This window comes from Vanellus vanellus (genome assembly GCF_965231255.1).
Source record: "Vanellus vanellus genome assembly, chromosome: 1".
Taxonomy (NCBI): domain Eukaryota; kingdom Metazoa; phylum Chordata; class Aves; order Charadriiformes; family Charadriidae; genus Vanellus; species Vanellus vanellus.
In genome coordinates this window covers 152,065,243-152,091,659 of record NC_138905.1, presented here as the reverse complement: position 1 = coordinate 152,091,659, position 26,417 = coordinate 152,065,243, and the positions used below count along the sequence as shown (strand labels likewise).

The following is a 26,417-nucleotide window of genomic DNA, read 5'->3' as shown; positions in this document are numbered from 1 at the left end:
AAAACAGTAGAATCACCTTTTCATCAGCTTTAACACTACAAAAATAGTCCTTTCTTATAGAATTATTTCATCACCTAACAACTAAATGTTGACATGTATTGCAGACAACTGAGATGAACTTCATACAAGTGAAAAAATGCAAAAAATATGTATAATTCTGTTCTTTTCTTTTCAAAGTGCTTCTCTCTATTGGCTCAGGTTCAGAATTAGTTCAAGCCTGAGCAAGTAGCTATGAAGCAAGTGACCTGGTTGCACAGCATTAACTAGTATTTCTAGGGACTTCCCTAAAAAGTTGTGATAAATTCTAAAACTTTACCCCATCAAAATTTTGGATGGGTCTAAACACCAAAGGTCTATACTTTTTTGGAAAGTAAAACATTAAGAAATCCTTTAAAACATGACAAAAGACTTTGTATGTTGTAAGTACTGATATGCTGTTGCACTCTTAGAGCTCTATGGCCTAATAATGAGGTAGGAAAAATTAATATGGTCAAACGGATCAATTTTCATTTGTCTTAAGATAAAAAAAATCTGCTGTTTAATCTCCTCCTGTATCTCCTTCAGCTAGCACCTTCATTTAAGTCCATGTGCTTAGGTATGTTTGTTATGTAAGTGTGTCAACAGAATCCTTAGGCACCTGTCTCAGCATGGATATTTACCGAATGCTTTTATTACAAGTCACAGCTTTTACTGAAACAAGATATAGAGTAATTTTGCTACACACAAACAATGCAGAGTTAAATTAGCAGAAATGCTAATTAAGCCATTTTGTATTTGCCTTAGTGTAAAACATGTCTCATGTAACCCTCACATGTTTTTCTAAGAGCTAGGTGAATTGCCTCAGCTGTTGAATTCAACTTAACAAGTCATAGAATCACAGAATCATTTAGGTTGGAAAAGACCCATAAGATCGAGTCCAACCATTAACCTAACACCACCAAGTCTGCCACTAAACCATGTCCCTAAGCATCACATCTACAGGTCTTCTAAATACCTCCAGGAATGGTGACTCAACCACTTCCCTGGGCAGCCTGTTCCAATGTTTGATAACCCTTTCAGTGAAGAAATTTTTCCTATATACAATCTAAACCTCCCCTGGCGCAACACGAGGCCGTTTCCTCTTGTCCTACCACTTGTTACCTGGGAGAAGACCGACCCCCACCTCCCTACGACCGCCTTTCAGGTAGTTGCAGAGTCACATATTTTGATTGAGACAAATTACCTCAGCAATGAGGAATCCTGCCCAAGTATACTGAGTATCCTCATGAAAAAAGCAGAGTGCCTTTGGGAAGTAAGGAATCAAAAACACATCAGTCAAGGATGCACACTCAGTTTTCGACCTCTGCTTTACTCAGTTCCAGAGATCTATTTACTTGCTGCCCCCTCTTGAATGGTGCTTGGGAAAGTTATGACCCATACAGATCACCCATAGTGATCTGCTAGCACCTTTTGTTACCCCTGAGGTGTAATATTTTCGGTATAATGTACAGCAAACTTAAAAAAAGTCTTCTAAAATAAAATAAAGTTTGGAAGGTGCCCTGTTGTTAAAACTACTGAGTTGATTTTTTTTCTCTTCTTTCTACTGGTGAGATGAACCTTACACTTTTTTTGCGCTAGCCAGTTCCTATGGGAAAGCTGAAGGATATGCTCTTCCTTGGAAGCTCTATATGTTTGACCTCCGTCCCAGGAAGGAAGCTGGCAATAAACCAAAACCTTGCGCTTTTGGGTGAGTGGTGTAACCACTAATCTATTTTGGAAGGCTACAATTATAGAAAGGAGGTAGGCAGCACTGTCATCACCTCCTGCTTCTGATTTTAAAAAAGAAAAGTTATGACTGTATTTGGCAAAGAGTCCAATGCTATCTTTGTGCATTAGCCATATTTGGAACACGCCTCCTTGATTGGGCCCCTTGAGATTTAAGGGGTGGAGAAGAATATTCTAAAAGATTAACTTCAACCTAATCCCTCCAGCTCTTTCTGCATTTGGGGGAAGAAGAGAAAAACTGACTCCTCCAGAGGGTGATTCAGAGCACCTAAATTTAGGTACTTGCTCTGAATCACTCCCTACTTAACCTAAGGAGGCATCCTAGAGACAACTGATTCCACAGGCAAAGGTTATCCTCTGTGACTGTTCCTCTCTCAACAGCCCCTCAATTGTCAGTGCCATTCTCACCAGTTTCTCAACTCCACCATAGTTTAGGTGGGATGCTGTCACTTATCCTCAGATACCTGCGAGGCAGAAAGGGAAGCAAGTCAAAGTTGTCCAAATACCTGGTTAGGAACTGCCTAATTCCAGAATTTAGATAGTCAAGTCACTAAACAAATAGACTGATTTTTAGAAGTTACAATCCACCAACAGCTTCATGAATCACTATTGACTTCAGTGAAGCTAAGATGCAAAGCTGGCACTCGAGCTACTATTTTGGATTTAGCATTTAGGCAAATCACACCACACATAATTTTCCACAATTTTAAATAAATTTAAAGATTTTTTTTTTTTGCAGAGAAAACATAGTAGTTATAATGGAAAAAGTCTTTACTAAATATATTTATACAACAGTTTTGAATCACACATCAGTACATTTTGAGATTCTGGTAGCATTCTGTCATTCTTTAAATACTCAGATTTATCGCTTTTTCCAGGTGAATTTCCGTCTGGCTCCCTCTTGACCAGGCTTTTTTCGTTCCTTCACACGTGGGTCAACTGTTAGTAGTCCAGCTACAAAACACAGAAAAGCACCCATTTGTTTACCGTTATTAGTTAATATTGCAGATATACTACACGTGGGGGATTCAAGGCAGCCAATAACTTTGCATATGAATTGTAACATCTAGAAGGATAAGGGTTCAGTATAAAACACACTGAAAGGAATTTCATCAGATCCTCTAACATTTTTAGTTTTCTTTAGTAACCAAACTTTCTTCACATTTTATTTTACAAACCACTAGAAAAAAAATCCTACATTGGTTTATATCTATGTTGCTTAAGCCTTTAGAGGAGCAGTCTCCAAACTTTTGATCCTGCAGTCCTATCAGTAAAATATTTTTGAGCATGCACCCCCCACATAAGTGTATTTATTCATTTTTAAATTATATACACTACCAAAATTCTAAGATCTTCTTCCTGTACCCCAGTGGATTATTTTGCACAACACTGGGGGGCACACACCCCACTTTGGAGACCACTGCTTTAAAGTACACTTACTGTTTCTAAAATATATTTGGATATGTCCAAAACATGTTGAGAATTATGCTGATCTCATTACAGACACCCCAACTCATTACACTGTCAGTTTACAGGGGTATTCCTAGCAAGTCATGCTTGTCAGTACTGAAAAGCTATAATCAAAGAAACTTGTTGCAAAAATACTAGCATGAAGATATCTTTAGTTCCATGGATGGCAATAGAGTGAAAAAGTCATAGCTATTCTGCCAGTAATATACACAGGTATTATCCCTACTAGTGCAGAAAGAGCACAGTTAAAAGCTCACTGTTCATAATTCTGTATTTGCTGAAACAGTGTGGCATTTAATCACCAAGAAGCATCAAATACTGCAGTTACCCAAATAAGTTCTACCTTATCCAAGGTAATTTGTAAATTCTAAATAAAGCAACAGAGGAAAGAAGCTCCTTCAGTCTGGCTAGTTGCATGTAATATGTTTATGCTCACTACTATCCCTTCAAAGCTAACCCTCTAGCGTTTACGTTCAAGAACAAAACCTTTTTTAAAACATGAACAAGATGCGACTAAACAAGTAAAACAAAATACAATCTTAGTACCTTACAGCTCACTAATGCCTGATCCAGATTTATTTGTTAGTGAACACACATTCATATTTTGTGATTCTATGTTGAGGTAATATAAGCTGGTTAGCAGACCTAAGAGAGGCCATGAATAGATGGAAAAATGCTCAAGAAGTCATGCAAAGTGTACGCAAAGGATGCTAAGAAAGAAGTGAAAATAATTTATAAATAAATGCAGATCCCTTTCGTACAATATACAAAGTTTCACTGGGATTATTTACTCAAATTTGCACTATCTGATCCTTAACGAACCTTGTGTTAATTCCATTAGTTACCAAAAATACAATAAGAAACATGGAAATAATTTCAATTCCTACCTTGCCTCATGAATTCCACCTCCTTTTCTGTCACAAAACTCTTTAAGGCTTTTGCAGAGGCTAAACGTATTGCTCCAGCCTGTGCGGATCTTCCCCCACCAGAGACTGTGCAAACCATATCATGTTTTCCAACTCTATCAAGAAACTGGAAAGGGAACAACAACTGTTCTCTAAAAATAAAAAATAATAATCATAATAATGACAATGAAATATACACATGTATATAAAGTTACATGCTATGTACATTTCTTATCATAGTATATACAAAAACATAGTTAACTTTCAGGCAGAGATCCAGAAAGGCATTTATATCTCATATCGTATCCTGGGCTGCATCAGAAGAAGTGTGGCCAGCAGGTCAAAGGAGGTGATTCTGCCCCTCTACTCCACTCTCCTGAGACCCCACCTGGAGTACTGCATCCAGCTCTGGAGTCCCCAACATAAGAAACATGGACCTGTTGGAGTGTGTCCAGAGGAGAGCCACGAGGATGATCCAAGGGCTGGAGCACCTCTCCTATGAGGAGACGCTAAAAGAGTTGGGGCTGTTCAGCCTGGAGAAGAGAAGACTCCGGGGAGATCTTATTGCGGCCTTCCAATACCTAAAGGGGGCCTACAGGAGAGCTGGAGAAGGACTTTTTACTAGGGCATGTAGCGATAGGACGAGGGGGAATGGCTTTAAACTGGAAGAGGGCAGGTTCAGATTAAACATTAGGAAGAAATTTTTCACTGTGAGGGTGGTAAGGCACTGGAACAGGTTGCCCTGAGAGGTTGTTGAGGCCCCATCCCTGGAGGTGTTCAAGGCCAGGCTGGACGTGGCCTTGGGCAACCTGGTCTAGTGGGAGGTGTCCCTGCCTATGGCAGGGTGGTTGGAACTTGATGATCTTCAAGGTCCTTTCCAACCTAAACCATTCTATGATTCTATGATCTCTAATTTCCTACTGATATCAACAGGAAATTAGCAGCTAGGAGCATATTTAAACTGCCAATGCTAAGTATTTTAAGTTCAGTTTTACAATTACTTTTGTTTCACAAATTATCTATAGATGCCAAGATGTCAGCTCTGGATATTCAAACTGAGCAATCTCTCACTCTATTCGTGAGGTCAGAAACCACAATACAAAAAGAAATCACATAAGGGATAGAAACCTTGTCAGCCTCATGAGAAGTCTTCTCTATATTAGACTGTGCACATCCTCCAAATTCTGAAGCTTTACATGAAGTGTCTCACCTCGTTTGCTTCCACTATGTTACTGTATGCCAGAGTAATTACATATGCATACAATTTGCAGATCTCTCAGGAAACATTTAAAGACACTATTTATTGGTTTTTGCATCCCTTCAGAAAGGGAGAAACAAGTAATACAGAGCAAAACTTACCTATCAGTTCGTATACTATTGACTCCTGAAAACAAGGAGGAAAAGCAAGACCGATTTTCATAAAACAGTTACACAGAAACAAGAACATAGCATCAACTCTGTGGAACACAGCACCAAAATATAATTGCATAGTATAACTTTTGCCAGAATAATTTAAGTACAGTAAGAATACAGCATTTCATAGTGCTCTCACCTGTCCTGTAGCACTGGGAAGTAATGTAAAATGTCTATTCCATTCACTGTAATTTTTCCAGTGCCATTGTCATAAACTACTGCAGTAGCTCTTGCAGTTTTTCTTGTACCTTAAAGGAATTAAAACCAATCTGTTATCAAGCTTCAATATTCTACAGCACTTCAAGTGACCAAGAAGTTAAGCAAATCTGTACACTTTCACACAGTACCTGCTGTTTCTTTTTAGAGGCTGAGGTAGCAAACCAAAAAAAATTAACAGAAGGAAATAAATACAAACAATGAACAACTAGCTTTCAGTATATTTTAATCGGTGTCTACTAAGAGGAGGGGAAGTGTGTGTTGGGAAGAGGTAGAGGTAACACTCTACCTCTCATAACTTCAGTAGATCAGAACACTTTCTTGATCTGGTGATGTCACACTATATGAAACTAAACAGTTTGCTGAACACCTACGTTTACCATAAGCACAACTTCTAGTAATATTAAAATACTTTATAAAATCATACAAAGGTACAGAAGTTTAAGAATATTCATGTGGAAAAGGTTAACACTTTAATTATACTAGTATAAGCAATGCCTATGCATCATTTAGCATAGTTTCCTCAGAAATTGCTACTTAGAGTTCTCTAAGTGCATTAGCTTCAAGTTAAACCACGCCAAACTCTGCTAAAGCCCAAGACCAATCTTCCGTAGCACAAAGGAAGCAATCATTCTGATACCGGAATTATGAAACAAATTAGACATTTTTCTTAATTTAGGGGGGTGATGGGACATAAACAAGACTGTTCTTGAACCTAGAAAATCTGATGGCTTTTCTTAAATAAAATGGGTTGCATGTTTATCACAATAACTACTGTTCTCGAGACACTACTGAAAACCAGTGTGGATTAAATCCCAGTTTGACACTCACATCTCCTTGTTGTCATGTCATCTTGAAGCCAACCCAGCCAGAACAGAGCTCTCTAGCCATTTTGCCCCTCAAATTCTCTGCGACCATTATTCTTATTGTTGTCTGCTGCCTGCTGCTTAAGAATACATGTAATCTCTAACTTAGATTCCTCTTAAACGTACAGCATAAAGTGTGCTCATGCACATTTGTCCAGAAAGTCAGACTATGCTACACATGTTGTTGCTACATTATTTTTTCTAGGCAGTCATATCATAAATCATATAATTCTTCCACTATGTGTTTCTCCACTGAAAACGTAAGCAGCTTATGTTGAGAAGACACAGAAACCTTCATGGCTTTTCTCCAACATCCCCTCTGTCTCGGTACCAATGACTGATTCCCATCTCTGCCTCATAATGCTAGCTGTGGTTCGTCCACTCATTTAAAAAATTTAGGAATTCCCTCTTTGCATTTTCCTAAGTCATTTGCAAATATCCAAATGCCTTTCTATTTATTCTTTGAATCTTTGAAATTCTCCTTCACTCGACTTTCTACAAAAGTCATGGTAAAAGTTACCTAGTGGTCTAAGCATGCCACTAAACAACAACACTGTTACATCCATGGAATTCTCCACCTGTGTTTGTGCTCCCCCAGTCCCCTGCTCTTTATGTTCAACCCTTGCCAGCTATGAAAGTCCTCTTGTATCCTACAACATGTAGCACAACAGCGTCCTCTCTACAGAGGTACTACTGTACAGAAATACAGATAAAAACTAACAGCTGATAGACTCTACACCAAAAACCTTCCACTTCATTACCAGGCCATGTTATAACTTAGTATGCCATAACATAATTAACAATTATATATGCAATATACACATAAGCATATGAAATGAAGTAGTGACACATTTAGCAGTCTTATACATACTATAAAGAAAGTAGCGTGAAGAGGAAAACATTCTGCATCGTTACTGATCAACTTGAAATTATTACCTTCACCGGTGCTGAAGGCCACTCCTCGCTCATCATACTTCAAGGGCTCAATAACCACCTTTTGTAACTGCACAGGAACTTCTTTGCAAAACTTTTGTATGTACTTCTCCTCGATGTCACCACATGGCAATGTCGCCAGTTTTTGTAAGAGTTGAATAAATCTTAAATACTGCAGACAACAAGACTTCATTAAAGGATGCAAGTGTAATTGCATTTGCTAAAACTTTCTATTTTTATATAATTGATCTTTCCTACTTCGCTTTTATTGATGATTTCTGACAAGATGACACTTTAAGAACAGCATGCAGATGCATCATTTTCTGTGTGACTAAAGATACCTAGTTCTTTCTTCAGGCAACAACAAAACTTTAATTCAAAGCATAACCAACCCCTTTTATTGTATTAGAATGAAGTTCATCTCACTTTTAAAAAGAAAACATTGAGCATGGTCTTCACTCTTATTATTGTTTTATTAAAATGAAAAAAAGGAAAAGATTTTCACCTCATTTTCCATAAGTCAGCATGTTCATTGACTTGGAAATAATTTTATTTCACTAAACTGAACCTCTTAAATGATTATATTTCCTAATATATACAGGAAATACCTATCTATCTATCTTTGGCTGTTCAAGCTGAGTTACTTTAATGTTTATGATTTCCTTTAAAACCGAACAATCAAGCTATTTAAAAATTCAAGAGACACTTGACTTAAAGGGCAACCTCTTGAAATAAATTATCCTTTGCTACTGTGTGGTTCTCCTTCCCCCTTACACCCCCCTCCAAAGTTCTTCAACATGTGATTAAAGAGTAAACACCACTGTGTTAACCCATTTGTGCTAAAAGCTGGGATGTCCTGTTATGAAGTGGTACTGGCAGGAGCCCTACACAGCTGGTCACTGGATGTAAAGGTATGCTATCACCTAAAATGGATTTTTCACATAGCTATAATGAACTTATTTTTGAAATTTTCTTTACTTACAAGCTGCTATTAAAAGTACTTTTTCTTCTCTCTGTTAGTAGATGCTTCTGCACAAAATTAATACTCTTGTAACCTAGCAATAGCCCCTGGAACTCTGACATCACTTATAAAGCTACTTCTGTCTAATGATATGACACAGGCATGTGATAAATCCTTTGAAGAGCAGAAATATAAAAATACAAAAATTTTTAAATTATAGAGGCTACAGATGAAGAAAGCTTCCAACAGTTTTCACTTGCATAGTGCAAAGGAAAAAAAAATCAATAGGTCTGATTGTGTTTAATAATGCAAACAGCACAGAAAATTTTGTTGCAATGGCAAAATAGAAGAATTTGAGCAGGTAAGACTGGTAGCTCATGCCAAGACATTTCAAATACATTTAAACAATGTTTGTTCCTATGGGCTGAGGCTTTGTGGTTTTACATGTGAGAGGCCAGTATGTAAAAAGTTTTGGGGTTTGGTTGTGGTGGTTTGAGTTTATTGCAGTCTACTTTTACGGATGTATTGTACAAAAAAACAAGCAGTGAAGAACACCAAACTGGTTGGTTGTACAACTCGTCCAGTTCCTGGCACTCTGAGAGGAAAAACAGCTATTCCAAATGCAGGAGCTACTGAAAACAAGGAAGTCATAACTGCTTCTACTGCGAGCAAGATAGAGGGAGTCTCCTTGGTATACCAGGATGGAGAATGTACAACAGTGATTTCTCACTTATGCTTACAGACTACAATCTGCTCAAGACCTTTTCACATCACCCATATCCAAGGAAGCTACTACATGTTACTGTTCTGGATGACAAGTGAGCATAGGGCATGTTTGCTGCTGCTATGCTATTTTTGCAATGATGCTGTCCACAGGACAGAAGAGATTGAAGAGCACTGTTTCTACATGAGAAAATACTTGGAGTGCTCAGAAAATAGTGTTATATTCTCTGGTATTTTTGAGCTTAAACTTCCAAAAGAAAACTGAAGCTGGCCACATAGACTGAACCTGCTCTTAGAAAATCTAACGCTATTTAGGGGACCGTAGGAAAAAGCTCTCAGTGAGGAAAAAAGCCTACGACTACCAGGATGAATAGTCTTATTCCCAGAGATACATGTAAAGGAGGACTCCAAATGTAGACAGTGATACAGTTTGCAGATACTGGGGAAACAGCAAAACCCTTGTCTCTCCCACTATATTCATATCAAGAAGAATATAACAAGAGATATCTGTGTCAGACCACAGATCTACGTAGCTTTGTATCTTGTTTCTGATACTTGATTCTGTAGCCAATCACTAAGAAAAAGGACTCCTTATTTCTGATCAGCCTTCTCTGTGATTTTTCTATCATTACCATGTCTTTCTTAAGATGAATAAGTCAGAAACTCTGTGCAGTTTTACCATCACACAAATCTATCGTGTTTCCTACCTTGAATATTTACCCCTTCTCTACAATAGGCAACAGAGGTTTTAGCCCTGTCTGTTTTTCATCAGTAACTAGAATAAATGACTATTTATTTCTATTATAAAGTGTTACTATAATCCATTCCTGACAACATAATTAGATGACAAGAAAGTAGTGCTCTAAGGCCTCACTATGTTACCAGGAGAAAAACTAAACTGTGTTAGTAACAACAGAAAACCCTTAATAGTTCTGTACTGTGCTAGATAAAAAGCGCAACACAGGGTACTTTTCAAAACAACATGAATGTGACAGTGCTGCAAGCATATACAGACTTTACAAGAAGGAAGAAAATTCTTTTGAAGAGCACCTGCTTCTACGTAGTACTTTTCAGTATCCAAAAATGCACCCAGAGTCCATATTTTTAAGACACAAGCCTCCTTAAGATTAGAAAGATTAATTACTTACATCATTATCTGACAGTTTTTCTAACAACATTTCTTCCAATTCAATCTTAGTCAGCCATCTGCTGCCAGCCAGGTTTCTGTTTAAAATATCACACATATTCTCCCTTTAATTAACCATGCAATTAGAGTTACATCACAAAGGACCACACATACAGTCAGTTTTCGTTCAGAAATACATTTTCCATTATAAATGAATACAGATCACATTCCTATAATAAACATGAAAAAGCTTATGTTAATTTTAAAAGATCTTTTGAAAGAGATGGTAACTTCACATATTAAATTAACCACATGAAAATTATGAGTATTAGTTATGCATTATTCATATTACAGTCCAAGATTGAGCTAGAATAATATTGTAATAGTAAGTGATCTTCCACACAACTTAAGACTTAGTTTTAAAAGCCTGCTGCTAGGAAGAGTTTGGTTTACAAGAAGCAAAGAACAAAATCAAAGCCAGAATGTTAAAATCAAATTCTGAAGTAACAGAATTTTGTCTCAGGTCTTTACTTTTCTGATAGATACAAAAAACTCCACTAGCAGTGAGCATGGTCAAAGTACTAATGCAGCAATGACACACTGTATTTTATCTACTATGTAATCTTGACCTGCTCAGCACAGAAAATGCACTGATGATAGCAAAACCAGAAATTTCTAAGAAAACAGTCATACGGAGATGTTGACACAAAGAAAAACCAATGCTTGAAGTAAATCTTTGTGAAATATGTATGATATGAAGTGACCAACAAAACAGAATGCCACCATAAATATACATGCCAACATTATCAGGTAAATAAGGCAAAGCTGGTAACTAGTTTCTTACCTCTCTAGTTCTTTTAGAAACAATCTTAATGAATGTTTTCAGCAGCGTTAAGGAAGCTGTGATTCAGAAAAGCACTCCTGAAGGTGATTTTAAGTAGTAATTCTTCTTAAGTATGTATTTTAATGCTTTTCTGAATCAGGGCACGAGAAACATTTATTTAGAAACAATGCTGGTTTTAACAGTAATTTTAAAAATTTTCCAATCCTGACATACTCAAGTATATACTTACATTTACATATTGCTACTGCCAGTGAAATCAGTGAAGTTTTTTACATGTGAAAAGCTACAAACAAAGTAGTTCAAGATCAGGTCCTAACCCTACAGTTAATAATAGAGAACGAGTCCACAATAGTTTATTTTCTGGGGGAAAAACAAACAAACAAAACCAAAACAACAAACCAAACCAAACAAGCCAAACAGCCCTTCCCACCCACCCTCTACCTACACTTCGGAGATAAATTACCCAGGCTAATCTCAGAGGAAGTACCATATCCAGTGTGGAAAATAAGTCTCAAAAATCCTTTAAATTCTCTGAGCTTTTACAAACCTAACTGGGAAAAAACCTTTCAACTCTGACTAGCTTTAGATCATTTTTCACATCAGTAAATCCACTGGCTGAGCTCTGTAAGGAGTCAGGTTATTTTTCAGCAGCATACAGCAAGAGACTGAATTCATTTGTTCTCTTGTCTGCTCAGAAGCTAACGTGAATCTATGATAAAACATTCTGTGGGTCATAGGACACTATTTATATCAGGAAGAAACATGAACTTCTGTTATTTAAGAAATTGAAATAATCTCAGCAAATTAATCCTTTCTCTTCCTAACATAAATAACAAATGGCTGTAATTAAGAAATGACAAACCAACATGATGTGCAACTGGAACAGCACATAAATCTGGATAGAAAATATAGAACAAGAACAAAGATAAAAACAACTTGGAGAGTGAAAAAGTAACAGAAAAGCAGTAAATGTCAAAATCAGTATTTCCTAGCTGTATCCATTTCTTTTAAAGACATGCTTAATTTAATATTCTAATGTATCATAAAGTCATTGCAAAAAATCTCAAAATAGAAAATCAAGAATACAGCCTAAGAGAAGCAAACCATTCTTAAAGCATATACCTATTTCAAAGACAATCCTGACTGTATGCACAAAAAAAGATAACAATTGTAGCATCTTCCATAGCTGCTTCTGGTTGACATGTAGCTTTTCTGTCCAGTAGCTAACTAGCTGACGAGCTTGCTGTGCATACCAGAGAAGTTAGAGGAAAAAGAAGAAAAACTAAATTCAATTACTAATAATGGTGATATTTAAACAAAACAAACTAAATAAACTTGCCTAAAATTAATATAGTTTTTGATGTTTTAGCTGTTCAAAGCCATTAGAAGAAAAAAGTAACATTAAGTATTTTGATACTCTTCAAGTTATATTTCGGTAAGTAAAATTATTCACAAGCTGTAATTAATGAATGACTATTAAAGAGCTCAGCTTTAGGCCTTAGAATTTTTCCAACAGATAAGCAACTTATTTGGCATTTTAAAAGGCCTTGTTTTCTTATAAAGAGTTTGCCTCCTTTTTAAAAAACCCTTAATAAAGAAATAATTAGAAAACTTCATACACAGACGCATAGAATCCTGAATATTCTCTACTTATTTTCCAATCACACTTCAGAATTTTTATATAGAAGAGAACATTGAAAAGAGCAGTGAGAGATTAAAGAGCAAGAGAACTAGGTGGGGGTTTCCCTATTTTAGCAGTGAGAACAGAACACTACACATACTTACTGCAGGTAAGACTTTTCAACCTGAAATTACCATACAAATATTAGACACAGAATAGGGAAAAATTCTGAAAAAGTGTTTGTGGAATAAGAGGCAGGTACGGTGGGGAACTACAAGAAGTGCCAAAACAACATACTGAAACATTTTAAGAAATGTTATCAATATTCATTCCAACTTCAAGCTTACTTTTTCTCCTTCTGAGGAAGAAGGTCTTGGGCTATCACCTGGTCTTGATATTTCTGAACATTTAGCCATTTTTCATATGTTTCCTAAAATGCATATAGAAAAAGTATTTAAATGCATTTTTCAATTTAACTTTTAAATTTTGTTATTTAAAAAACATGTTTATGTGGTTTTACTCTCCAAACACTTAAAAGGCAGAGGTCAGAAACAAGCAGAGCTCTGACTATTAATAAAAATATAGCAACTTAAATCTAAACCAACAAACATTTAGACAGTATACATAATATTTTCATATGCAGTTCAAAGTCATTAATTTTGAATTCTGGTATTTTTCATCAAGTGTTTTTTGCCTTCTTACATACACTTGTTAAAAAAAAAAATTCAACTGTATACAGGAAGGCAACTACATTTGTTTAATAGTTGTAACTCCAAAACATGGCACAATAATTTCATCATTGCATCCACATTTTAGTTTGACTTCCTCAAAATACTGACAAGGTTTAAGAATGTAAATAATTTCATTTAGTTAGATATTTGTACATTTAGAGTTATCAGTTTTGTTGGCAGTCTGTATCAGTCGGATCTCCCTCTTACCCAGGCATGTCTATAGGGACACACAGAGTTGACAGTTACCATAATAAGAATTTCTGTTTCTTCAAATGTTACAGATGTATTCACTCTGAATTTTCAGTATCTTTTTTTAAACAGTTTTCTCTTAATTCTTAGCTATGCTATTATTTTCAAACAATGCTGTGACACTGATTTACCACTTCAGAAAAACAAAAGGAAAAATATTCCAGAAAGTCACAATGAAAATATTACAGAAGAAAGATGCTTTTAAAGAAGTATTATTGGGGTTTTCTTTTTCAGTTCAGAAACTTTTGAAGACTATCTGGCTCTAAAATACAACTTCTAATATTCTGAATTACAACAGTGATTCAAATCACAAGTTAAATAGTATTTGAAGAAATAATTATAAATTATATTGAAATAAAACAGGATTGTTGTACTACAACAAAGTACTTATATTTCACATAATTTATTTCCATTAACAAGTGAAAATAGAAAGCTTATAATCACTTCCATATACCTTAATATAATGACTTTTAGCAAATACTAGAGAGAAACTGCAGTGTAAGAATTAGTGGGGACAAGGAACAATGTTTTGGTTTTTTTTTTTCCTTTGTATTACTCTTAAAAAACCAATAAAATAAGAAATGTGAGACAGCTCTGTATTGTCAGAAGTTAACCAATGAAATATTAGTTCTTAACATAATACTGGGATTTGCAACAGGATGCAATGAAATGTCTGCAACAGTTTACCTTGGGGGGAAAAACAAAACAAAACAAAACAAAAACCCCTTGCTTAGTTATAAACACCTACTGTTCAAGCTGATTTATCCACTAATATAAAAATACACCCGCACATATACTAAAAATATTTGTACTTAAAGCATATGAACTAAGAACAGATTGTTATCCGAGCTGTACTCAAAGCATTTAAATAGGGACAATTCACTGAAGTCTTTGATGCAGGTCATGGGTGACATTTTTAACAGCACAGCGGAACAAAAGTATTTTTGGAATAACTTCACAGTATAAAATCCTGAAGTACAAAATTGTCCACTTTTCTTTGAGACAACATAAGAACTCATGTATTATAGCAGTATGCCTTTCAGAAATCATTTATTTTTGACAGAGATAATTATATCAGATAGGAACTAAGAAAATTTTTCAACTTAAAAAAAGTCTTTACCTTCAAACACAGGAAACAGCACATAAAAGAGCACAACAACTTATATTTTCAAATATTTCGAAACCTCACAAATGTATCTGCAGATCTCTAAGGCAACAAGACATGGTAGCACTACTTTGTGCAAGATTCACATCACTCTAATAAACTTAGCAGCTCCATTCAGAGCTGACTATTAGGCTGCAAAAATCACTGACTACACAGGAAAGGCATAGACATGGTTTGGGTTGGAGGGCATGAGATGTGCCTGACACCAAGCAATTTTTAGGCATCTGTAGTAAGACATGAAAAACAATCATGATGGAAGCTTGTGCTCTGGACTGTTAAGGGAGGGAAGAGAAGGGGAAGGAGAGCTGTGGCTGTCCCTCAGCTACCTGGGGAGAGCTCAGTTGGAACAGGCTTAGAGATTCCTGGGAGCTCCATGAGTTTCTGCATTTGGAAGAAGTCAAAGCAGGCACAAAGAAGATATTTTGCTGTTAGATGACCAGAAGAGGTACTGGGTTACTAAGCCTTATAAATGCATATGGAAGTTTTTCATTTTACTGCTAGCCTTTTGGCTTACCTCTTGCCTTCATAAGGCATAGAATGTCACCTTTCTACCTGGCAAAAGCAGTCTGCAGTCTGCCTCTTTACCAATACCCATCATCTTCACTACACTCTGGCATTTACGTTTATCTACTGGAATGCTCAGCAAAAAAATGCACGAACCAGGAGCTCAACAAAACCACAACTATATCACAGTTCTTTAAAAAAGGGCAGGGGAATACAAGTTAAAGGCAAACTTTAAAATTTTGTCATCATATTTGGAAATTACTGATGTACATTGGTGAATAAAATCAAGTGTGGGCTGCCACCCACCAGTTTTTAGCCTCAGAAATTCATTGTAAGAACTACAAAGAAAACTTTACAACAGCTGAAACAGTGAGATTTTCCTGAAGACCCTCCCTAGGTATTCCCAAAGAACACCAACACTCCACAGCCTGTTTAAGTTCTAAGAATGTGCACTTCTAAGAATTAAAATGATCTCTTTAAACTGTTCTGGTTAAATTACAGTAATCATATCCATTCATACAAAGAACCCTTACACAGGAGATGAAGTCAAACAACATTAAAAAGTAGTATTTTAAAATATTTCCGAGTGTAAAAGAGAAATGCTAAATATAATTTCCTGCATACTTCTGGCAATGAAAGTGGACTTGCCTCTCCTATGAAATAAAATTTTGGTCTGATGTATTAAAAAAAAAAAGTAATGCCTGTATTTAATCTCTGTATAGAGATGAAGTCAGACTAAAAGAATCACTCGCGTGTGAAGTAAAGTATGTGTATGAGCCTTTGCAAAATCAGGAGTCACATGTAGTGCCCAATAATTTATCTGACAAATCTTCACTCCCCAACAGCTAAAGAAAGCTTCTGAAGACACACTTGCTTTTTCAAAGCTGGCAGGTGAAGATTTTACTAATCACTTCAGGATTCAATAGTCCAATTCATGAATGTACACATCTGTGTGTCTTGTAAACTCAGCTATTACACAATCAAAATAGCTGATTTTACAAGATTGGCTACGTACTGAAACGCTTCCATTTCTTTCTAATAGAGAGATCAACTTTCAGATGTCTAAAAGGATGCTCGCTTTTAAAATAAAAAAAAAAAATATTCTTATTTTACCCTGCATAAAAAATTTAGGGAAGAAATTAGCAAATGGAACCCTAGAAGGAGAGGTTTTTATGGGGAAAAAAAAAATCAATTTTAACATTTTAGTTAAAATATGCCTTAAAGCCCACATTTTACATCACATTTTGCACTTTGCTTCTTATGTGGTTTTGACTTCAGCATATACTTCAGGTTTTTTCAGGTTTTGCTGGTTTAAGAGTTAAAATGCTCTGTTGCTAGAGCATTTACCTCTGATCTACGACCTCTGATGTTTCTAAAAAAGTACAAGCAGCACAATTACATAAAATTACTGTTTCGCTAGACAGAATGGTACGAAGAGACCGTTTTGTCTTGTTCTGCACATTACAAAAATATATTACTCTGAAAAACTTTTGAGTTAAACGATGATCAAATGTGGTATCAAACATTTGTGAAATGGTCTTTCATGCAATAAACATTCTTTTGCATATCAGAAGAAAAATAAATTGTCCTTTTCCCTACTGCTAAACTTTATTCAACAGGCAGAACAAAGACAACAATGGAGTATAAAGCGAATATCCTTTATGAAAGTTCATTTCATATTCAAGTCATAACAACATATATATTAGCGGTTATAATACATGTGAATATATAGTTTATTTTTAGTAACTGGATAATATTTATTGGCATTAACTAAACAAATAATGCTGTGACCAGTTATATTAGTAGCAATTAATAAAATTCAAGTCCCACATGAGTCTATGTAGTTAATTAATGGCATACAAGTTTAAGCTAAACACTATGTTTATCCGATTGCTTAGACTTAATGTAGTAATTTAAAGGACATCCTCAAATGGGATTGATTACTTACACTAGACTGTATTAACATACAATTTTTTTTTTCCTAGCCAAATTAATTAGCTTTGAGACTTAAAAATACATTTTCCTAAATACACATTAGTCTAAGAAGAGGTTAAAACAATGTTGGGAATTTCATGCAGATTTCAGCTTTCATTTGGCTGACTTAAAAAAAAAAACTGTTAAACCTCACTTAACGGATTTAGGTTTATAGAAGCCTATTTAATGAAAATATTCAGAAACAGTCAAAGAATACTCAAGTACCCTATACTAATGAAAATGCATTTGTCAAACCGATTTGTTTGAAGGTGCTTTCCACACTGTTAGAAAGAAGATGCGCACTATTCTTTTAGAGATTTCCAAGGCAAGCTTGCATAGTCTTTCTAACTGCTAGGAAGAGCTAAAAATAAACTTGTGCTCCTTGTAAAATTTGTAATTTCTTCATTATGATGGAATGCAACAAAACATCTTGCCCTTGGGTTGCTCTGTTTCAGCCAAAACAAATGCAAATGGCTTGTCAGATGACAGCTGTTTGATAAGGCTCCTCTACAAGACCTGCATGCTTTACTTTTTTCCGTGAAACTTGGGATGAAAGGCAGAAGGCAGGAAGAGAATTAATGTAGCATACAGTCTAAAGGCAATGCTACAACCGTGATTAAGTAGAAAAGTTAAAAGGCACAGATTTTCCACAGCCTCGCTGCGTGCAACCCATCCGTGTAACAAGTTGACAGGCCTAGCGCGTCAGCTCCATCATCCTCTCCGACAGCTAAAACGCAGCATTGCATCCCTTTTCAGAGAAAATTTGCGTCTGCACCATGAAGCGTTGTACATTATTTCTTAGCACTGCAGGGGGCTCAAGTCCATATGGAACCTTCACAAATATTACCACAGATCAAACCAGCGGCGTTTCGAGGCAGATTTGACATACCTATTTAAATGAACAGCAGGGGTCCTCGGGCTGCCTCAGGCTGTGCAGGAGAAAACCTCTGTGGAAAGCCTACGCTGCAGCTCCATTACTCAGCAAAGACACACTCTACATTTATCATTCATTTCATTTCTGCCAGGGCAAGAAGCTCATTTGCCCAAGGTCAACAACAAAAAAAAGGGGGGGGAGTGGGGTGTTTTTTATTCTCCCAAAGAAATAAATGTACCTGACAAGTGGGGATTTTGTCCTTTGGGTACGCAGAACGCAAACAAATATCAGATAATTCTAATAATAACACTACATTCCGTAAAGCCATGCAAAATTTTTTTTTTTTTTTGACAACAGACTAACCATAGAACTAACTTTTTAAGACTATCTAATGAGGAAACAAAATCTGACATCATTGTCCAATTAAATATTTCTGCATACATTATCAATGCTTTTGTCTTGAAGTACACATAAGAAACATGACATCTTTCTATAAATTCTTCTAAAGAGGTAGATAATGCTTGCACCACTGATGGTCATACATATGAAACGTCTGTTCGTAATCCATGTTAAGACTCAGGGTCTACTGATGTCCTATTAGATATAGCTTTTTTCATAAAGGTAAACAGATGCAGATCCTTCACTCCTGGAACCATACTAATCAGAAAAAGCCTTAAGTTTGCATGAATGGAACAGTCTTAGAAAAATCAATTAAGCAGTTTAAATGCAAATTTTCTTCACATTAAATGTCAGCACAAATAACATTTCCTATAGCTTTGCCCTTCAAGGGGAAAAAAAAACAAACTAGTTTTTATTCTACAATGAATTTTCCTAGAACTAGCCTTTTTTGTTGTATATGCATTCGCCACTACTAACCTTCTGTTACTAAGCAGATACAGCCTACAAGAAAGCATTCAGACTATTCAAACCCAGTCCACAGCCAAAATTGTAAAATAAACCAAAAATTAAAGCAAGAACTATTATGCAGTCTGTTCTCTTAAATGTGACATAAAAATGCCCCTAGTAATAGATATCATGACATAAAAATATACGTTGCATTTAGCTTCAGTGGCAATATTATGGCCTACTGTGAAAACATGAGTAAACTCAGGAGCTCCTGTTACTCACCTCTAGAATAACACGTACTTGACTGGGAGCTAACATTATTTATTACAGATTATAACATACTTACATGCATTAATGAATAATATGACTGTTTGCCAGTATAAAAGAGAAAGTGAAATGGTCGGCCATCTTCTCCCCACTGGATTTCTAATGAAAAGCAAGATTAGACAAGAAAGCAATCTCCATCTGCAATTATAACCAATTATTTAATATAATACTTCTAAATACTGTTTAACAGAAGGGAATCCCTCATGTACATCTTAAACAAACTTTCAAAGACTGTATAGTTGGCATTACAGATAAAAGTATCCATTTCAGAACAGGAAGAAGTACAAATTATGAAACTACATAACAATTGTGAAAGATGAAAGATTAACAGCTCTGAAAAACAGTGCTTTAAACCCAGAGCAGTATTTTTATTAGTATGTCTAAACTAAAGTAAGTATTCATACAATTGTCTTTTGTGGGTAACATAACCGTATTCAGAACTTGGGCGATTTTAGGACTTGTTCATGTTGATATATTTGAGATATTTAAACACAAAACCTAAGCTATAGTTTACATAATTAGTTCAGCAAGAAAACACGCGTTCCATATCATTCAGCACATACAGTTTATTTTTTTTCATTAAAAAATATTATTTAAGGACAACTAAATTTCAACTTTGGAAAAAAAAAAAATTAAACTTAATATAACATGACAAAGACCTTTTCCAAATAAAGAAAAGTGACAAGAATAAAAACCCGAGAGCTTTTCACAAATTGAACTGTAGAGAAATCTGCAGCCACTTTATCCAGTGAAGTTCAAATGAAGCTATCTATAAGTTATAGACAAAGATAAGACTCCAAGAACCTGTCTGATAAGCACAATCAATACTGCATTGGAACTTTAAGACATAATACGGCAGAAGTTGAATGTAAAGATGTAAAACTTACTAGAACAGAAAGAATACAGGGGGCTTTTACCCACATAAACTACTAGTGGAATGTGTAAATTTCCATGTATGCAGCTGTGAAAGCATATTTTGTTGAAATTACTGTTCAGGGAACATTCTGAAGTATAAATTTACATTTTTGTACTTAAAAGATCTAACACATAGAAAAAGACAAAGCTGCCTTAAAAGAGATACTTATTGAAAGTGTTATTTTTAGATGTAAATACAAAGATAAACATTTATACTAATTATTTCTTACACTCCTCAGGACACAGCTAGCATTTCAAAGGATTCTTTAGTCCTGAAAGCATATCGAATAGTAGCTTAGTTCTGCCATAAAACAACCCTTGTATTTTAAAACTGCATAACAATTAACTCTCTCCTACCCTTTTGTTTTCTACTTTTTACTTCACAAAACTATGAAGTTAGAAAATAACGCATGATACCATCTGAAAGCTGAAATCCCAAAATTTCACATAATTTAAACAGCTTTCTAAAAGACATACAAAGCCCCAAAACCATCAAGTAGCAATTAATTCCAGGAGCAGGAAAAGGAAGGACAGAAAATTGTAAGATTTGACTGATAATCAGAAGTGTCCATCTGGGACTTGATCGCTCAGTGAATGTAGAATTTCATACCCATGCTACTAGTTCATACTAAACATGAGTCAAGTGTGGACAACGGGTTTTGACATATATTTTAAATATTCTACATAAAATTATTTTGGTGGTTTCGCTGAAGTACTCACTGACCAATATACTGGCATATCACTAACAACTGGGACTTCATACGGTGTCTCAAGAGCAAGACGAAAGACAGTATGGACATAAGTGCAGAGTTAGGACTTTCAGGTCAAAACTGAGACATAATTTGGGAGATTTTCCACTCTCCCTATTCTCTCAACTGGCAATTTCAAACCTATAATTTCTATGCTTTTAGAGCAATGAAGTTACCAGGAAAACTTTTGGTTTAAAATAGTATTAATGAATTTTTCAGGGCTGTGATAGACACCTCTGACAAAAAAGCTACTGAATTCAACAAAAGGTATTCCTGTGACTTCAATAGATTCTGCACGTCATCCTACTTATTGCTTATTTTTAAACAATGAAAAACATTTATCTATAGTCAGTTAACAAGATGTCTGAAAAGACCACTGGTATTCCAGAATCTAGCAGTATTTTTCATCCTAACAACTACAATATCAGATCAGACTTTTACTGCTTATGTCTTAGAAGTTATTAGGAACACAGGGAAAAAAGTCAGTCTGTGAAAATAAGGAATTCTACATATGCAAAAATTCTAATACTTAGAAATAATAATAATAAAAAATAATCTACAAACACTTACTCCTTTGCTCTGGAAAAATTTCAGTAGGATGCTGTAAATAAACAAACAAACAAATATCAGCAAAAGGAAAAAGTTAGTTAAAATATCATGCTACAGTTATTCAGAAATGCAACAAAAAAATCCTACCTTCATCATGGGCCTGGCTCGTTTGTCAAATAAACCAGAAGGAAAGAGATAGGCAATAGCTCTCTGAAAACAAAAAGCGAGATCATATATGTAATTTTTTTTTCACAAAAGCATCATCAAAATATTTCTTAGGTACTTTCTTGTACAGAAAAACAGCATAACGTTTGTACAGTAGGCAACCAAATCAATAAGAAAGAGGGCCATATATATGCTATGCTGAAAAGAAAAGCAGATCATTTCCTTGGGAAAAGTAAAATCTCACTCTGAAGGCTGTACTCTACTATATCAGGATGAGTGAACTCTATTCTGCAAAGTTTAGTTTTCATGGTATGCATTTATCATAACTTACCAGAACTACCCAAGTGCAAAGACTCCCTTTATACACAGTGATTTTTGCCTAAAATTTAGAGTGCTGTGACTTCTAGAGGAAATCACAACATTTAATTTATCTTTCTGAAAATATCAGTGCTCATTAATAGTGCCTACTGACAAACCAAGCACAGAAATTTTACTTAAAGCAACTGGACCAAGCAAAGTTTTACACATTTAGAATCCCGGGTTCTACAGATGTAGTTTCCTCAAGTCTAAGAGCGATGTTTGTTGTGGCAGTAGAAAATATTTTACATAGCCTAAATAAGCATTTCATTGATCACTACATTTGGAAACAACTTGGAATCACTACTATCTTTGCTGAACTTGAACTAATTGCTCACAGAAGAAAAGAATCTGAAATACCATCTTTCTTCTCCTTCGATACTTAATGTTTCTAAGATCTCCTTAGATACCTTAGATTTTTTTTCTTAAAAAATTTAGGAAACCGTATGACATTCATTACACAGTTATTTTTTACCACTGTTTTCACTAAGTACAAGGTAGTTCATTTGCTTTTACTTAACCAATATCTACTACTATTCATGTGATGTATAAAGTTAGCATTATTTGCCTCCAACAAATAAAGCAGGTATACCAATATTCCAAATCATTCTGACAAAACGTAAGGCAAAGCACCTTACGAGGTTAAACCCAATGACATGCATTTCTGTTCAACGTCATCTTATTCCCCCTCTTCAATGTAACTAAAACATAATTTAATAAAGGAAAAATATGCATTTATGAGAGCTGTTTACTTCCATTTGTTTTTAAAAACAAACCAGAAAAAGCTAGCCATCAAACCCCCCCAGATTCAGGAGTCTGGCAAGTGTAGCCAACTTCAGACACCAAGTAATAGAACTTAAGATAGAAATCTTGTGCTTGTACAGTAACATGGACTAACCAAATAAACCCCTCTAGCAGTGGCCTCATTTGTATTTCTATTAGACAGTACGGAAAAGTAGAATGACAGTAAAATTAGAGTTTTAAGTCTTCTCTTAAAAAGAATGGATCTTTGTTGGTTAGGCTACCTTAGGGCTATTACTTGCTGACAATGTTTTCCAGGGACACGGAATGGTTTGTCAGTGCTTCAACCAATTTAATATGCATGGAGTGTAAAAAGACCTAACCTATTACTTTCATTAATCCCCTACTGGCATTCTGAACAGAAATTTTGAGAATTCTGAAGCAAACAAAAGGCTTAACTTGATTTTATGAAATGGTAATTTTGTTTCTCTTAGTGACTACTGTATTCCCATTTGTTAGTCAATGGGCATTTTATGCATACACACAGTAGGTGAACACCTATTTATGAACAAATGGGGATTAATTATGATGACAATAGAGAAATCTGCTGTGAGCCAAATGATGTTAAACAAACACCTTATAGAATATATTAAAAGAATTTATTATAGGATACTGAGACTGTCTGTGTGTGTACTTAAGACATAGTCTTCGTACAAGCATTTCCAGAATCTCAGTCAAAACAGTTACTGTAACTATGACACCTTAATAAATGCCAAATATAACAATTTAACATTTATAATGAAGAGAGGGGCTGCCATCTGAGACGTTCTAGAATTAGAAAGTTTATTTTATATTGCTTGAGTATATACTCATGTCTTTCACACTAAAGCATAAACAAACCCCGCATTAAGAAATCCAAACATCTACTTTCAGCTCTCCACACAACAACTAGCCAAAGAATAATAGTTCATTTTATAAGTTTGCTTATTTGTTGCTCCAAAATGGAAAGAAATAGTCTTTCTGCCTTCTCCCTTTTAACGGAAATGTAATCAGGGATGGGGTATTTGTCTTTACTTCCCATTAGGAATTATCCTGGGATGCAACAGACTCCAGTTCAACTTTATTCAAAAGTTTCTTAATTTTAAATAGCTGTGTCCTCAGACTGTACTTTTAGCAACTATACAGAAAGTCAGTCTGCATCTCAGAAACTGCATTTATAGAAGCTGATTTTTGTCTATGCAAATGTTTCAGAAGCTGATTTTTGTCTATGCAAATGTTTCAGAAGCTGATTTTTGTCTATGCAAATGTTTCAGTTTTGTAGAAAAGAAGTATTTCAGAAAAACTGTAGTTCTCAGCACCCATGTTGAGATTATCTCCTTCTATGACAAGGTGACCTGCTCAGTGGATGAGGGAAAGGCTGTGGATGTTATTTAGCTGGACTTATGTAAAGCCTTTGACACAGTTTCCCCACAGCATTCTCCTGGAGAAACCAGGCTCATGGCTTGGATGGGTGTACTCTTCGCTGGGTAAAAACTGGCTGGATCAGAGGGCCAAAAGAGTTGTGGCGAATGGAGTTAAATCCAGTTGGCAGCCAGTCACAAGTAGTGTTCTCCAGGGCTCAGTACTGGAGCTGGTTCTGTTTAATATCTTTATCAACAGCCTGCATGAGGAGATCAAGTGCGCCCTCAGTAAGTTTGCAGATGACACCAAATTGGGTGGGAACATTGATCTGCTTGAGGGTAGGATGGGTCTACAGAGGCATCTGGACAGGCTGGATGAATGGGCCAAGGCCAATGGTATGAGGTTCGACAAGGCCAAGTTCCAGGTCCTGCACTTGGGTCACAACAACCCCACGCAGCACCACAGGCTTGGGGAAGAGTGGCTGGAAAGATGCTCAGCAGAAAAGGACCTGGGGGTATTGGTCAACAGCCAGTTGAGTATGAGCCAGCAGTGTGCCCAGGTGGCCAAGAAGGCCAACAACATCCTGGCTTCTATCAGGAACAGTGTGGTGAGCAGGACTAGGGAAGCAATCATCACCCTACACTCGGCCTTGTTAAGGCTACAACTTGAATCCTGGGCTCAGTTTTGGGGCACCTCACTACAAGAAAGACATTGAGATTCTGGAGCGTGTCCAGAGAAGGGCAAAGAAGCTGGTGAGGGGTTTAGAGCACAAGTCTTATGAGGAGCTGCTGAGGGAACAGGGGTTGTGTAATCTGGAGAGAAAGAGGCTGAGGGGAGACCTTATCGCTCTCTACAACTACCTGAAAGGAGGTTGGAGTGAGGTGAGGGTCAGTCTCTTCTCCCAAATAACAAGTGATAAGACAAGAGGAAATGGCCTCAAGTTGCACCAGGGGAGGTTTAGACTGGATATTAAGAAAAATTTCTTCACTGAAAGGGGTGTCAAACATTGGAACAGGCTGCCCAGGGAAGTGATTGAGTGACCATCCCTGGAGGTATTTAAAAGATGTGTAGACGTGGTGCTTAGGGACATGGTTTAGTGGTAGTTTTAGGACTGTTAGGTTAATGGTTGGACTTGATGATCTTAAAGGTCCCTTACAACCTAGACAATTCTATGATTCGATGCGTACTAGCAATAAAATAAGATGGTGGATCAACCATAGTAATGACATCAGAATTGGTGTCTCCAAACTGTAGCTGGAACACATAAATAACCATGAAACATTTTCCTGAAATCTTTTGACAACATCTTCAGATTTGGAACACAGGCTTCCTTTCAGGAATCTCCATGTCTCAAGTCAAAATTCTGTAGAAAATTAACTGCACATTCTGCATTTTCCTGAACATACAAATAGCAGGTGAATATCCCTCTTAAAACTTTAAATGCTAGCAGCAAAGTTCCCAAGAAATATCTTAGATTTAACTGCAGTTTTCCATTCCAGGAATGCTTTTCAGCTTAAGGGTCATGGCCCACATCCTTCTTCTAGTGCTCACTTTGACTTGAAGACGAGATGAGAAAGGAAATGCTGTACTGGATATGACCAAGAACTACTTTCTTCAGGCCATCATTTCAGCTATAAAAGATTCATTCACCCCACTTTAGCCTCCACAGGTTCTGGGTTGCTAATTCACAATTCTATTTGTTAAATCACACTGTTGCCATTGTCTCTGGAAATAAAACACAAGTTTCTAAAAAAGAAACATCCATAATTATTTTCAGCAGAAACACAATTAAAAATCCTGGCACCTAGTAACAGAATGGTGTTCCCAAAAATAATTACATAAGCTACCGGAAAAAGGTGGAATGGGTACAGCCTGCTTCTGCTATAAATTACTAAAAAAAAAAATTTAGCCATTACCTTTCTAGATTTTACAGTGTTTGTTTTTAAACTCCGCTGTTGATCCACACAGCAAAAAAAAAAAAATACCCCATAGTCACACTTTTAAAAATAGCAAATCATAATGAATACA

General features: G+C 36.0%; 1 protein-coding gene across 2 annotated transcripts in view; it reads right to left on the bottom strand.

The window, feature by feature from the left end:
* Positions 1-2,013: 2,013 nt before the first annotated feature.
* Positions 2,014-26,417, bottom strand: part of MRPS9 (mitochondrial ribosomal protein S9) — a 36,747-nt gene continuing 12,343 nt past the window's right edge. The window contains exons 3-11 of one of the 2 annotated variants that reach the window (XR_014270524.1): positions 21,873-21,935; positions 21,747-21,777; positions 19,532-19,611; positions 13,190-13,272; positions 10,400-10,475; positions 7,571-7,739; positions 5,692-5,800; positions 4,122-4,266; positions 2,014-2,718 (exon numbers count right to left, since the gene is read on the bottom strand). Coding sequence is in view for 1 of the 2 variants with exons in the window: in XM_082498812.1 (XP_082354938.1) it covers positions 2,627-2,718; positions 4,122-4,291; positions 5,692-5,800; positions 7,571-7,739; positions 10,400-10,475; positions 13,190-13,272; positions 19,532-19,611; positions 21,747-21,777; positions 21,873-21,935 (873 nt within the window). In the remaining variant the exon portion in view is untranslated. Of the gene's footprint in view, positions 2,719-4,121; positions 4,292-5,691; positions 5,801-7,570; positions 7,740-10,399; positions 10,476-13,189; positions 13,273-19,531; positions 19,612-21,746; positions 21,778-21,872; positions 21,936-26,417 lie in introns of both variants that reach the window. The other variant, XM_082498812.1, reaches the window with a different exon arrangement.